The sequence below is a fragment of the Polyodon spathula genome, chromosome 3 (genome assembly GCF_017654505.1).
Source record: "Polyodon spathula isolate WHYD16114869_AA chromosome 3, ASM1765450v1, whole genome shotgun sequence".
NCBI classification, from domain to species: domain Eukaryota; kingdom Metazoa; phylum Chordata; class Actinopteri; order Acipenseriformes; family Polyodontidae; genus Polyodon; species Polyodon spathula.
Window position 1 is genome coordinate 54721540 of NC_054536.1, and position 14180 is coordinate 54735719.

The following is a 14180-nucleotide window of genomic DNA, read 5'->3' on the forward strand; positions in this document are numbered from 1 at the left end:
AGCTAATATAGATATATATTATATATATAATCTATATATATAATATGCGAATATTTATTATTAAACTTACGTGGCAAAAATCTACCATTGCAAAAAAACATCTACTTGCAAACAATGAGCCTGGCAGATTTTACTTTTTAGAGAAACTGGTGGGAATACGGCTTCACAGAGGCAAACCCTCTCGCCCAAAATCTGTATTGAAACTCGATAACCGAATGTGCAAATAGGCTTTTTCACTGTTCTGTAGGGGTTCTGGGATACTACACTACAGACACTGCGCAAGGCGGGAAGAAGAAATATTACAGAATCGTTTTCGGGAGCTTCAGCATATTTATTTTACAAAAGCTGCAGGTAAGCATTTGTTTATCGAAATGTATAAGAATAACTCTATAATGCACATTCTTTCATGTTTTATTTAAATATTTAAAATATAAAAACTTTATATGTGCAGATTTGCTGTAACAAAAAACAAAAATCGCCGGACAATGTTTCTTCTACTGAATGTGGAAGTACCTTACACCATGTGGCGGTTTTTTTCAACCATAAATATTCCAGTGGATTACGCTGATTCTACTAGCTGTTGTCTTAAATTTTAACTAAGTTTCTTTTATATTTTAATGTTTTTATTTTATTGTTTTTTATTTGTTGCAATCGTGAAAATCGGTCACTTCACTAGCTACAATAATCTGTTCTAGTTACTTTTTACTTAATGATTTTGTTTGTTGTTGTTTGTTTTTTTTGTTTGTTTGTTTTATGCAGACACTGCCCCAAGTAAATCTGTATTACAAAGGATGTAATATTTACGGAAAATGAAACCTGGTTTTGTGTCTCATGATGCAAATGTTAAGTCAAAAGGTACGGTACTGGAGGTCAAATTTTTGTTCAAAAGAGCCAATTTACCTAACGTGTCAGTATGCCATATATAAAATATTCCTTAACAAAAAAATGTAAAATGTACTTAACGGTGTTGTTACCGATTTATAAAGCATCATACAAGCCTAATTCCTAGCAACAGTTCTTTAAAAAGCGAACCTGAATGTGAAAATATTATCTTGGTAATGCACTTGCTTTGAACACAAGGGGCAGTGTAAACAGTACCAAGTACTGGTATGCTTGATATTTGAAAAGAAGAACAAATTCATTTAAATAGCAATCTTACAGTAGTGTGCCTTTTTATCTTATATTTCAGCTGCAGGTATCCATGAAAAAACAGAAAAAAACAAAGGGACAGTAAAAAATACAGAAAGAGTTGCTGAGTATTCAGAAGCAAAATCCAAACCGTTTGCTGGAAAAGTGTTTTATTTAGATCTTCCATATAAAAAAACAGCAGAAGCACTGGAGAAAGATATTCAGGGGTTTGGTGGGGTAAGTGACTTTCTTAACACTTGTATTACATTATTATATATAATTGTATTTCTAGATTACACCAAGTGAGCATAACATGTCTATCTACTGATGGACAAGGTTACTCAAATGGCTCATGTTGGTGTAATAAATGATAAGCAAAAAGGCTATCCTTATGTACTGTAGAAGTGCAAACTATTGCTGAACATCTTGAGAAATGTGACTAGTGTTAATAAATATGAATCACAGAAACTATATGAAAACAATGCTGTGTAGTGTAGTTCCTTTTTAAAATTCTAACTCTGATCGCATTCTAAAATATTATTTGAAATAACAATTTGTAAATTTCACTCTTGCTCATGGTTAAAATATGTTTGATCCTTTTTTTTGTTTGTTTGTTTGTTTTTAGACAATAGAAAGGTTCTTTAGCAAGGACATCCGCTACCTCGTTTCTAACAAAAAGGAGGCAAGATTTGCACAGTCCCTTGGACGAAACTCCCCTGTACCGAGCCCAGATTCTGCTAACAATGCAGGTAACAGTTCTCCTCATCCCAGCAGTCGAAGAGGCAGCCATAAAGGGAGCTCCCATAGTGCTGTGGACACGGTGAGTTTGTTTCTGTTTTATGTTCAGTGCTAAATATTCTTGGTATCTTTTCTGTAGTCTTTCCTTTTATAGAGCTGTCCATTTACATTTGTTGTTGTTATTTTCAGGCACTAACTAGTAGAGGAAAATCGTTGGTGAAAAAAGTAATTAAGGAACAGGTAGGTGGCAAATACATAAATAAATTGTTAGTGATGGGACAAATATCCAATTTTTTGTACAAAAATCAGATGTTCTTATGCACTAGAAATGTCAAAAATACCCTGCACTTATTTACCACCTCACCAGAATTTGCGTGACAGTTTATAAAATAGCAAATAAAAAAGAGCTCTGTGTGATATGTGAGATTATTAAAAAAAAAAAAAAAAAAAAACACCGGATCAACACAGCACCTCTTGAGCCTCTCTTTAAAAGTTTTAGACAGCAAAAAAAAACCAACCCAGGTTATGCTTGCATGCATAGTGATATCTATGGAAGGCTATCTGGGTCAAAAATGAATTGTGCTGCATTAGTGCGAGTTTGAATCTCATAGGACAGAGAAAAGGCAAGCACGTCATTCTGAAATGCGTCTCTTAAACTGTGCCCTACTTGCTGGAAATGTTGTGCAGTGATTTTTAAATAGATGTTATATATTATATAATTTTTTGTTGTGACTGTCATGTGGAATGTAATAAATGAGAACCAAAACGACAAGTTTTTTTCCCCCCATCGGTTTACAACGCCATTTCTCTACATTTGTTTTATTTAAAGTGTTTAAAGTTACATTTCAGTTTTTGTTTTGCTTGTTCAGCAAAGATGTAAACTTCATGTTATGAAAATGTGTCTATAGTAGAGAGTGATACAGGAATGAAACTTAAGTTCTGTCCCATCATACTTTTCTGTCCCATCTCGTGAAATGTTTCAATGTAGTTTTTCCTCCCATCCTGTCCCACCAGAATGTTTCCCATCCTGTACTGTTCCATACATAGAATTTGTTTTCATTCCCATCCCATCTTGTCAAAAAATGCTCTGTCCTATCCCGTCCTGTGATATTTGAGAAAGAGAAGAGAGTTTCTTTTAACCTCTTGCTGTATGTCATACCTTTCCATGATATTTTTTGGATTACACTTTCTTGTGTTTTTCACAGTTGAATTTTTAAATTGTCATTCACTGTTGCCATATTATCTATTTAAGTGATAGAGCTGTACCGTATGGTAGATGACTGCGACTGGAGTTATGCTTCCCGAGCCGAAGACGAGGGCGCTAATGAAAGTCGAGGTCATCTACCACACGGTTTAGCCTGCATCGAGAGGGTTCTATTGCTATTAAAAAACAATTTTATTTCTTTATTTACTCTTTAAAAAAAAAATTTAAAACCTATATTTACCTTGAACTTCTGATATTTTGCCAGGTAACCTTCTGCTAAGGAAAATAGTCCCTAATATAATTTGAAGAGAAAAACGACATGCACGTAGAGAAAACGTTTTGTTATTTGGCTTACATATTTATTTATTGCGGTCTTACTCTTTCTTTTTATAATTTATCTGGACATTGCCAGATAAATTATAACTGTACAATTGTTGAATAGTCAACGTGTAGTATTGAGTCTGACTCGAAACTTGTTGTTGGAGACGGAGCATCATTCAAGCAGGCAGGGAGAGGATTGGCTGGTGCGGAAAGAACTGAAACAGGGTTGGAAGTTTGACTGGCTGGTTTTGGATCCAGTTCTGACAGAATTGTGGACCATTTGTGTCTTTCCTGTTGATTTAGTGTCCAGTAGCTGCGAATTGAGCCTTCGTTACGGTGTCCTTTCACAGACATGATTTCCCTTGTCTCTAGACCAGCGTCAGAAAGGGTCAATGTTTAAGTAGTTTTTTATGTGTCAGATTAGTTGTAGATTAGAATGTTAAGGGAAAAAGACGGTATTTGTGAACAGGTTGATTTAAAATTTAATTCACAGTTAAGCACTTCAACGTTCAAGCGGGCATCTATGCTAAATAAAAGCTGGAAGCTGATTTGGCTGTTCGCACTCAATCGTTTTCTAATACAAGAATAACAAGAACCACACTAACCAACTTCAACCCTTATTATGCATAATGTGTTGATAACTAAAAAAAAAAAAAAAAAAAAAAAAAAAAACAGGGCCATAGTCTTTTGAGTTTCACTACAACTTGAACTCCTTAAGTTTAATTAAGGTTTACATTTAAAATTATATTGGTTACTTTACAGTTTTACTGTAAATGTTGGTTGCAATCAACAATAGCAAGATGCAGTCAGGTTGAATTGAATGGGTGGGCCAGTGACATGATTAAATGGGGTGTGTCAGTTAAAATGAGTGTTGTTGATACAAGGGTTAGTGTTTCTCTTGGTAAATATATGGATACCCAGAAGCCTGGGTACGAATTTATTTATCATGATTTGGTTATACACCAGTTAACGCATTTGTTCAACATGCTTCTTCTAAATCAAGTGATGGTACTGGTTTTGAAGGAAACGGTAAATGACACAGAATACACTTTTCAATTGCTGCGTTCTGTTAACCCAGAGCTTGCTGCGCCGGCTGCTGTCTTTGTGATGTCACACGCAGCTTTTAGAGACACGCCTTCTCCAAACCTTGCAGCGTAGCACACATTTTCAACTTGCTTTACATTTGTCTGGATTATTAAAAGTCAGTTTAATGTAATGGATAAACATGAACTTTGTTGTAAAATGATAAATCACTTATCACGGATGTACGTTATGTTTTTTTTATTTTATTTGATTACAAGACTGTTCACGGCTTCATTGTATAATGATAAAATGTCGTTCGCCTTCGCTAACAAGGTGGCAGCAGTAGTTTTAGTGGTTATTTGCATTACGATTAGCAGGTCACTCGTGATCTTTGCTTCGTCCCTTTGGTTCACAGCTGCAGCCAGCCTCTCGCAGTAACATTTCAAAACTGCTAATTTTGTTTATCCTGTTGAAAAAATAAACGACTCATCTCTGGTCTTAAATAATAACCCGTGGTACATGTTTGTGTTTTAAGCAAAAGACCGGTCATTTCCCAATTCTATTTGCCATCAGCTAAACAAAGTATTTATTTATTTGTTTGTTTGTTTGTTTAATTTTATATGTTAAAATGTTTTAAGTACAGCACCACGTCATGTTGGGCAAATAGTAAATCTTAATACTGTTGTAGTATAACGTTGAGAATGTGCAACTTTTTTTTTTTTTTTAATTATTAATCTGATTGGCATAGTAAAATACTAAATACGAAATGTTTAAATCATTCCGTGAAAGGAAGTGTGTTTTGTTGGTTTTATTTTTGTGGATTACGGTAATTTAAGTGATTTACATTAGTCTTTCTTCTTTTGAGGCTTTGATAACTTGCATAATGTACTGTATACCGTGATATTAAGGTTACCACGGTATTTTTTTTAACGGTTATCATACCGTACAAATTTTATGCCGTCCTGTCCCATCCCTACCCGTAGCCCTCGGTTCTGTCCCCATGATATTTAAAACTCTTTATTCCCAGTCCCTTCTATTCCTGCCAGTTTCATTTCCATTTCCATCCATTCCCGCAAACATAAAGAGAAATGCATTCCTGTACCGTGGGTGTCCCGTCTTAATGTCACTCTCTAGTCTATGGCCACTGTTTACTGTGAAGAAAAAGCAATGGCAAGGAATGGAAAAAATAAATAAATAAATAACTAAAATGCAGTGTCAGCTTTATGCACTATTTATTTTGGGAATAAACAAAACAACGTTTAACTTGAACTGCTATTTGGCATCCTTTGTTTTGTAGTTAATTCACTGGGGTAAAGCAAGGCCTACACAACGTATTCTTTACTCCTGGGATATTTTTTTACTTTAACGTGTTACATATTGTAACGTCTTGCTGTAAAATAGTGACACACACAGGGGCTGTGCCCCCTTACCCCTGCTGCTATACTGTCTTTGCCTGCATTCTAAGCAATATAATAGCTTGTAGTACTTTTTGAAAATGAACGAATGTTTAAATTGAGTGAATATCCAAACATAAAAATCCTGTGTTCTTGAAAATAAATAATTTTACTGCACTGTGCTTACTTTTCTTTCTATACAGCTCAATGGCTTTTAACCAAAATGTCCTGAAATACTTTTTAAAATCATTTAAACCTTTTTTGTACAGTACATCCCCCCCAAAAAACTTTTTTTTCATTTTTGTACACACAGCATACTTCTTTTCAAACCTATCTGTAAAAAATAATGTAGGTGTATTTTCTTCTCGTTCCTCCAAGTGCTCTTTAGTGGTGGTCCATCTGGGTAAACTTTGTTGAATTTTCTGTTTTGTTAAGCCTAATTTTATATTAAAGTAATATGTGTTTATATACATAAGTGTATTATTCTTGCGTACAAGGGAGCATTGAGGCTTCAGCATGTACATCAGACTTAGTATTTTACAAATTAAGTTCCTGCCCTTTTTATATGCATATTGTTTGACAGTCCTGCTACTTTTTCCATAAAGTCTATTTATATCTTTTTTTAATAAGATGGGAAGATAATGACATTGTCTAAAATGTCTCATTCAGAGCTACTTTACTTGCATTAAAATATTGATCACATAATGGCAAATGTTTGTAAATGTTTGCTTTAATATAATGCATATGATACTCAAACTTCTTCTCAGGAACTGATTCCAGCCAATAGAATCTTGTCAAATGCCCTGGCCTGGGGAGTCAAAATACTGTATATCGATGGTATCCTTTTCTGTATTTATTTATTTATTTTTGTTATGAAGGACCAAGAGCATTAGCATGCAAAAAAATAATCATATACTATATTGATACCAACCAGGTTAGTTATAACAAGCATAACAGGTTTGAAAGTGTTGTGTGCTATTTTGTAATTGTTTTTATTATTAGATATAGTCCTCTACAACTACTGCACCTTAAGCAGGAATTATGCATTGCTGTTAGATCTATCCATAGAAATATAGGGAACATGTTCCCAATACTTTATTAATGCATTACTGTTATCGTTGTTAGCTATGTGTGTGTGTCCATGTATGGATAAAAAATGCATAGTGCAAATATTATTTGAATATGTTCTATTAGACCTTGACGACAATGCCAGATATAAAATTGTATATTGAAAAAAAGAAAAAAGAGCTCCCTACACTCTACAAGGATCCTGTTCGCACAGAGACGGTAAGAATTTTATTTTTTCCTTTTATATTTTGGTGCTCCTGTAATTATTTCTCTCCGAAAACTCAAATAGTTCAATCTATTTTGATAGCACGGGTTACAGGGGCATTAATCTGTGCATCTGTTTCAAGGTTTGTCAGTTCACTGGTACAGTCGGCGCTGTCTAATCGGGATTTCTGCTTAAATGGGATAGAACTGTGGGAGACAGTTCTTCCCAATGTTATTTATGTTGTTTAATTGGGATGTCACTTTGTTTAATTGGTATACAGTATTCTCAAATGATGAACGGAGATTGCTTTTCAGAGCAAGACAGGTTCGCTTAGCACAGCACAGTGCAGTGATTATGTGAGATTTACTAGGTTGAACTCTGAAGGAGCTGGAGTCTCCTGTGGTTTCTCAGGCTGCTGTCGCAAAGAAAGTTGGCGTGCCAACATGGCAGGTGTTTCACCTTGTGATAAGATGTGATTGTTATTTTTTCATTTTCATGTAGAAATAAAAAAACGATTTTGTTTTGGAATAAAAAAAATGTATTTAAAATGATGCATTTAACATTTAATCATAACGTGATGTAATGTTTTTGTTTTCATTTAGAAATAAGTGTGACTAAGGTCGTCCTCAAATACCTTGTTTAATTGGGACAGCCGCTTATTCTGAATATTTCTACTTCTCCCGAGGCGTCCCGATAAAGCAGCAGCAACTGTGTTAAAGTTTCAGTTATGTAACAATGGAACAATGTCAAATCTTAGCATCTGTACAATATATAGGCTTGCTTTTTGTTTTTGATAAAGCAGTTACTACAGTCTGAGTATATTTATTAATACTTTAAGGATACATTGTAATTTGACTTTTTGAATAGGCCAAGAAAACCCCTGTGGAAAAACCTGCTGCTAGCAAAGTAAAAGGTGTGTATGTCTTCTAGTCGGATTGCTGAGTACCCTTGTAATAAATGATAAGTAAGGTATTGGGGTGAAGATTGAAATATCTAAACATTGGTACCATTGCTGAGGCTTTGCTTGTTTACTACATGCTTTTTTTTTGTTTTGTTTTTGCTTCTTTAGCTGGAAGACTAACACAGCCATTTTTAAAGGTTGAAGATAGAAGTAGGTAAGTTTTCATCTTTCAAAATGCTGTATTCCTTTTGAGTTTTAAGACATGGTTTTGAAACAATTTTTTCTTCAAGTGTCCTACGTCTTAAATTAGAGGTATAGTGATGTGTGTATTAGAATCGCCAACAAAAGACATAACTGCCCGAGTACACAAACAGCAACGTGACTTACTGCCGAGAAAAGACGAACCAAAACGTTACTGCCCGATCTCAAAATCATCCATGACATACAGGCAGCCATTTTCTAAGAAGTGTTATTTCTTCACAATAATCCCTAACTTCGAATATAATAAAGTCCAAAACAATGTTGAGAAAAGATTGTTGTTATGGTCGAACCTGGTTAACCTTTACGACTAGTTGTACGGTTCGTCATGGTGTTAAGTGTTTTTACCACAATTCACAAAAAAGGAGAAAAACAGGTGCAAGTAATCGCGACCAGAAATGAGAAGCGGTGTATAACTGTAATGCTCTTTAATGGCAGACAGCTGCAAACTGCCTCCATATGTCACTTTCTTATATGCATAACTGAGGTTGTATCTTTGTAATGCATCTTTATTTGATATTTTATTTTTTCAGATTCGTTTTACAAATCATTTTTATTTTGTAAACATGTTCTGTATTCATAACAGGCACTACAGGCCAATATACCAATTGCTGCCTAATTTACCAGAGATCAACTTCAGCAACTCAGTTCCTTGTTGTCCTTTTGATTTGGAGAAAAAAAGCAAGGAAGGTGACAGAAAAGATCAACATGAGTATGTGTTCCTTACCTATTATAGCTAAAATCCAAGATACCTATGCAGTACAATTCATGTCAAAAGTTTAAATAGTAAGGCTTTATTTGTTTGTTTTTTGTTAATCGCCTCCTGTAAACTGAATGGCATTGGCAATACCAAACTCATGTGAAGGCCTTAATATAAAAGTGCAGTTTGCAAAACATATTGGTGAAAGGAAAAACAAAATACATTTTACTGTGCTCATGATAGCTCAAGACTGAAGCGTTAATCTGAGTAAGCTTTTTTCTATATCAAGCTCATTAGGGTGTGCACATTTCATTATACAATAAATGAAGAAATTGAAATTTTAAATAGAAAATGATACTAATAGCAATACATATATAAGGATGTATTGATACCAGAAACTATCCAGTAGCCATGTTTTTATGGTTTATCGTGGATATTTGTTATATTTATTAATATATTTTATATTTAGCCTTGCATGCATCCTGCAGTAATGATGAGTCCTGTGTGAAAAGAAGCTGGAAATATAAAACCCTGTGTTCACAGCTGTATAAAATGAAACTGAAAATATAGAAAATACATTTTCTGGGAGCTTATGTCACTTGGAGAAGCCCATGTTTAATGTAAATACTATTACATTTTGTGTTGGTAATTATTTTATTGCCTGTATTTCCTTTTAAAGATGGCTTTTACCAAAATCTTTTATTTTATACAGCAGCAAAAGCAACAAAATGGCGAAGGATCAAGACTGCGGTATGAAATTAAAGGCCAAGGTCAAAATCAAAGCTCAGGACCTGAAAGTAAAAAAGAAGAAAGGCTTCTGTGAATGTTGTGTGTTGAAATATGAAGATATGAATGATGTAAGTGTTCTTGTCTTTAGAAAAAACACCAAGCTTGTATTAGGATATAAAGGTATATCTGTGCATGCAATAGGTTAATTGTAAACAATAGGACTGGTTGCTCTTTTCTAATTAGTTAATTTGTGGGAAAAGTAGTGCAACCATATTGTTATTGCGTACATTTCTCTCCTTTTCAGCATATTAAAAGTGAGCGTCACAAGGCATTTTCAACAAGCAAAGAGTATGAAGTTGTGGATAAAGTGATCTCCCAGTTCGTCTGTGATTTTGTTGAATTCAAAAAGCCAAAGAAAAGGTAAGAATATAGTATATGAAGGAACAGTTGCATGAATTGTTTTTTATATTGCATTATTGCTAGAACCCAACCCTTGTAACTGCACCAGTTCTTGTTTGTGGCTTTAAAAAATGTTTTTATATTTATTAGGGATGACATAGGGTACTTGAGTATCTGAGTTACCCGTACTCATGATATTACCCAAATCCATTTTCAGGATTAAGTTCCTCTTCGAATCCCATTTTGCTAAAATTGAACGTCTGTTTTCCAAGCGACCTGTTGTAGTGGAGCCACTCGACTTGACCGGCTAGTTTTTCAACTTGTGGTACGCGTACCTTTACTGGTATACGATAGGCTTGTCACTGGTGTGCGCTGACCGTTCTTTATGACGTCATGATTCCTCAAAACACAATGCTTTGTCATCGCACCATCATGTATTAATTTGTTTGTACCACTGAAGCATAGAGAAATGAGACATTATAGACTGCGATTTAAAATGGTTAGAAATGCAAGAACAAAAAAAAAAACATTGACAACTTTTTTCAGGGGTGAGGCACAAAAATGCCACATCTCCCTTTAAAAGCAAGTGTCAATATTTACGAATGTGAGATGACATCGGTCTGATATATATGCACACACACAGAGTCTCTACGGCAATGCAAGCGTTCAAATTTCTTTCAGCCAAACTATTTAAATTCATAATTTTGCTTCAAAGGGGTTTAAGTACTTGACTCCCGCTCGGTTATATTTTTCATCAAAATCTCTTTATTGATTTTTAAAAAAAGGACATAGTTGTAAAATAAACAACACATTTTGACACTCATGTCTTCATCAGGTATATTAACACCAGCAGAATACATGAACCCCAGTTTCTTGCAATAGTTGTGATCAGTTGTGATAGTGACCAAACATGTGAGTACTGTTGTGTAAAAAAAAAAAAAAAAAAAAAAAAAAAAAAGCTTAAAATGAACAGTTGTTTAGGAAATGTAGAACAACAACAAATCAAAATACACTTAAGGTTTGTGTCTTTCACACGTGCCATTAACAAAATGCCGTGAAGACATAACGTAATTAATGAAGAGCTGTAATGCAGCAAAAAGAGCAAGATTTAAACAAACAAGGCCATGAAAACCTGAAACAAGTTGTCTTTGTGAACTTCAATAAACCAATGTTATCTTTCACCAGTCAGATCGTAGAGTGCCTAAATAACGTTTTGAGTCAACAGACAGATTTTTTTCGTCTCTTGCATCCCAGTAGATTTTGTTGCATTGTTTACCGTTGTGAGTTTAAGTGATTTAATTGGACAGGATTCTATGGTTCGATGATGAGCTGATAATATCTCTTCAGCCAAAGAATCAGCCACAATAATTTAAGAGTAACGTTACCAGTATGTAGCATGTGCTTTGTACTAAAGCAGGTCCAACTGTTGAACAAAGTTTATTTCTCAAACTGACCATTTAAAAAATGTGAAAGCAGAACACACAGAAATGTGTGTGGTCAGCTGGCTTGCATTCCCTTCAGTTCTCCCCTGCTCTGGCCATGACGTACAACGACGTTATAACTTGATTGTTTCAACCTACAGTCACAAACACGTGCACATTATTTCGTAGTGCTTTAGGGGCAAAAATGGTGTAATTAACCCTTTCCAGGGATCAGGTAACCCGGTTCCTAGAAGTCCTAGAACCAACTCGAATTCTTCTACCCAGTGTCATGCTTAATATATATATATATATATATATATATATATATATATATATATATATATATATATATATACACAACACCTCTACCTTCTATCAGTTCTGTTGTCAATTCAACACTTGTCTTCTTTCTTTTTAGACAGTCCTGGGTTTGTTAATTACAGATGATGTTTCTCTGTACTTGTTGATTTATGTTTTGGATACCACACCTTGAAAATCGAGTGATGGGAGCTATTTCACTCAATGCTTTTCCTTCTTTATGCAATTCAAGGTTATTATAATAGTAGAAAACACTACTGGAGGCTTTGAGTAAATTGTTGATGCTCACAATGATTCAAAGTAGAAAAATGCAACTTGTCTAAGACTTTTGCAAAGCTGTGTATATATGTGTGTACCTGCTGTGAAAAATACCTGAGTACCTGGATCTTTTTCAGGTAATGATTTAAAAAAAAAAAAAAAAAAAAAAAGCAAAAAAATCCAAACAGGTAAAATAATGTTTTAAGTGGACGATACATCTTTAAATACTATATAATACACATGCATTCAAATCTGTAGAGTTGTGTGACCTTTTTCAGTATTGGAACATTGAAATAATAAAAAATACCTTCATTGCTCATTTCTTGTAAAGACGCTGACAAACGTGAAATTTGTTCATTGCGGTTTTCTTTTGAAACTTCTCCAATCACATGAAAATAATTTGTTATTTTCCTCATCTTCATTTGACAAGGTTTTAAAATGGAAACAAGTAGCCATTGCACTGATAAATGAGTGAAATTGGCAGGGTGTGGGATTTGTAGTTTTTAACTACATTCCCGGAGTACAGAGTTTAGAGATCTGTATTTTTTTTTTTTTTAACAAATGTTTTATACTTTGTCAAGGTTAATGGTGCCACTAAGGCTTGGTAAAAATAGGGACATGGTTCCTTTTGTACCCAGTATTCACAATTGTTATTTATAGTTTTTAACTTTATTTTTCTTATGCCTAGGGTGAAGTGCAGTTTGGGTGCTTCTGTTCAGACTCCAACAGCTGGGATAAATAATGATGGAAGGCAAGAAATCATCACTGGATTTGCAAAAAGTAAAGGGAGGCATAATTCATTAACTCATGAAGATTTTTGCTGTGAAGACACAGCAGGTGCATCAACTTTGTGGAATCCTACTGCTGAATCTGTTACTTGCACTGCAGACAGCACTGTACATGCAACAAGTAACGGTCACTCATGTGATTCAAGCATTCTTATAAGGATGATTCCTGAAAAAAACATTCCTGACACGCAAATATCTGCGCAGTTTCACAATCCTAGCCGGAGCAATCTGTTGACTAAAAATCAGTTGAACACCCCAAAACGAGAAACAAATAACTTGATTTCAAAACGGCAGGATACTGCAAATTTTCAAACTGAAAAAGAAACAGTATTGAATTGTGGATCAGCTTATGTTGGAAAATTCTCAGAAGCCCATGTACGCCTTTGTAGGACAGATGTTGCTTTTAGTTTAAATAAACAAACTAGGAAAAGAAGTGCATGTGAAAGCAGTCCAAAACAAAAGCATAAGCAGAATATTTCTCAAAATGAAACCAAATACCTCAAAATGTCTACAACTGGTCTTCCTGATACAGAGTCTGTGGAAAGAAAAATGCAAAATGAGCTGTTCATTCAGAGTGCTGGAGATCCAGTTCAAGAAGCTGTTGTGGAAGAACAGTCAACAGATATTGGTTGCAGCCCTAGTAGAACACGTTCTTCACCTTCTGTAAAATTACAAAGGAAAGTCAAAGTACTCAAAAGAACTAAAAAGAGAAATGAGAAACAAACACAACACGTGTTCAGCGAACAGAAAAAGGAGGATCTGCTGAGGCAGAACGCATGTATGTTGAGTCCTGCCACTGAAGATTTGTGGCAGCTATTCAAAACCAGTGAAGATATGGACTATGAGTTTGCGGGTTTTTCGTTTTCTACTAAATGTGAAAAATCATCTTCTGAATCTGTCCCTGATGAATGGCAACCTAAGCATGCACTCTTTTCACTATTCACAGATGCTGCTTCATCAGCATCAACATTTCCAGGCTTCTAGATTGTAACTAGAAATATAGTATTACCTTAACAAGTACACTTTTCACAGTGTAACCTTCCCCTGTGTGGAATGTGCTGAGCTGGAGTTGCCATGGATGCTAAAACTGCCAGTTTATGCCCATCGCTGTTTATTTGTGATAAATTGGCATTGGCTTTGTATGTTTAGCGATTTTTGTGCTGGATTGAAAGGTATAATTTAAAATCTCCAAGCATATATTTAACTTGACAGTATAAAATTCTTAAGTTATCCTTTTTTACTGGATACATCTTTTTAGCATTTATATTGTATCCTTTGTAATTAAATGTACACCTGCTGTGTGTGTGTGTGTGTATATATATATATA

The 14180-nt window shown here is 34.6% G+C and overlaps 1 protein-coding gene across 2 annotated transcripts; it reads left to right on the plus strand.

Moving 5' to 3' along the window:
• The first annotated feature begins 256 nt into the window (after nt 1-256).
• On the plus strand, nt 257-14180 carry dbf4 (DBF4 zinc finger). 2 transcript variants are annotated; one of them, XM_041245488.1, is made up of 13 exons: nt 257-351; nt 760-855; nt 1190-1365; nt 1754-1948; nt 2056-2106; nt 6576-6645; nt 7022-7095; nt 7949-7994; nt 8151-8196; nt 8827-8952; nt 9653-9797; nt 9974-10089; nt 12754-14180. In XM_041245488.1, exons 2-13 carry the CDS (start codon nt 810-812, stop codon nt 13835-13837), a joined length of 2175 nt encoding a protein of 724 aa, XP_041101422.1. In that variant the 5' UTR covers nt 257-351; nt 760-809; the 3' UTR covers nt 13838-14180. The 2 variants fall into 2 exon arrangements, with proteins under 2 accessions (XP_041101422.1, XP_041101423.1); XM_041245489.1 differs by having other exon boundaries at nt 9656-9797.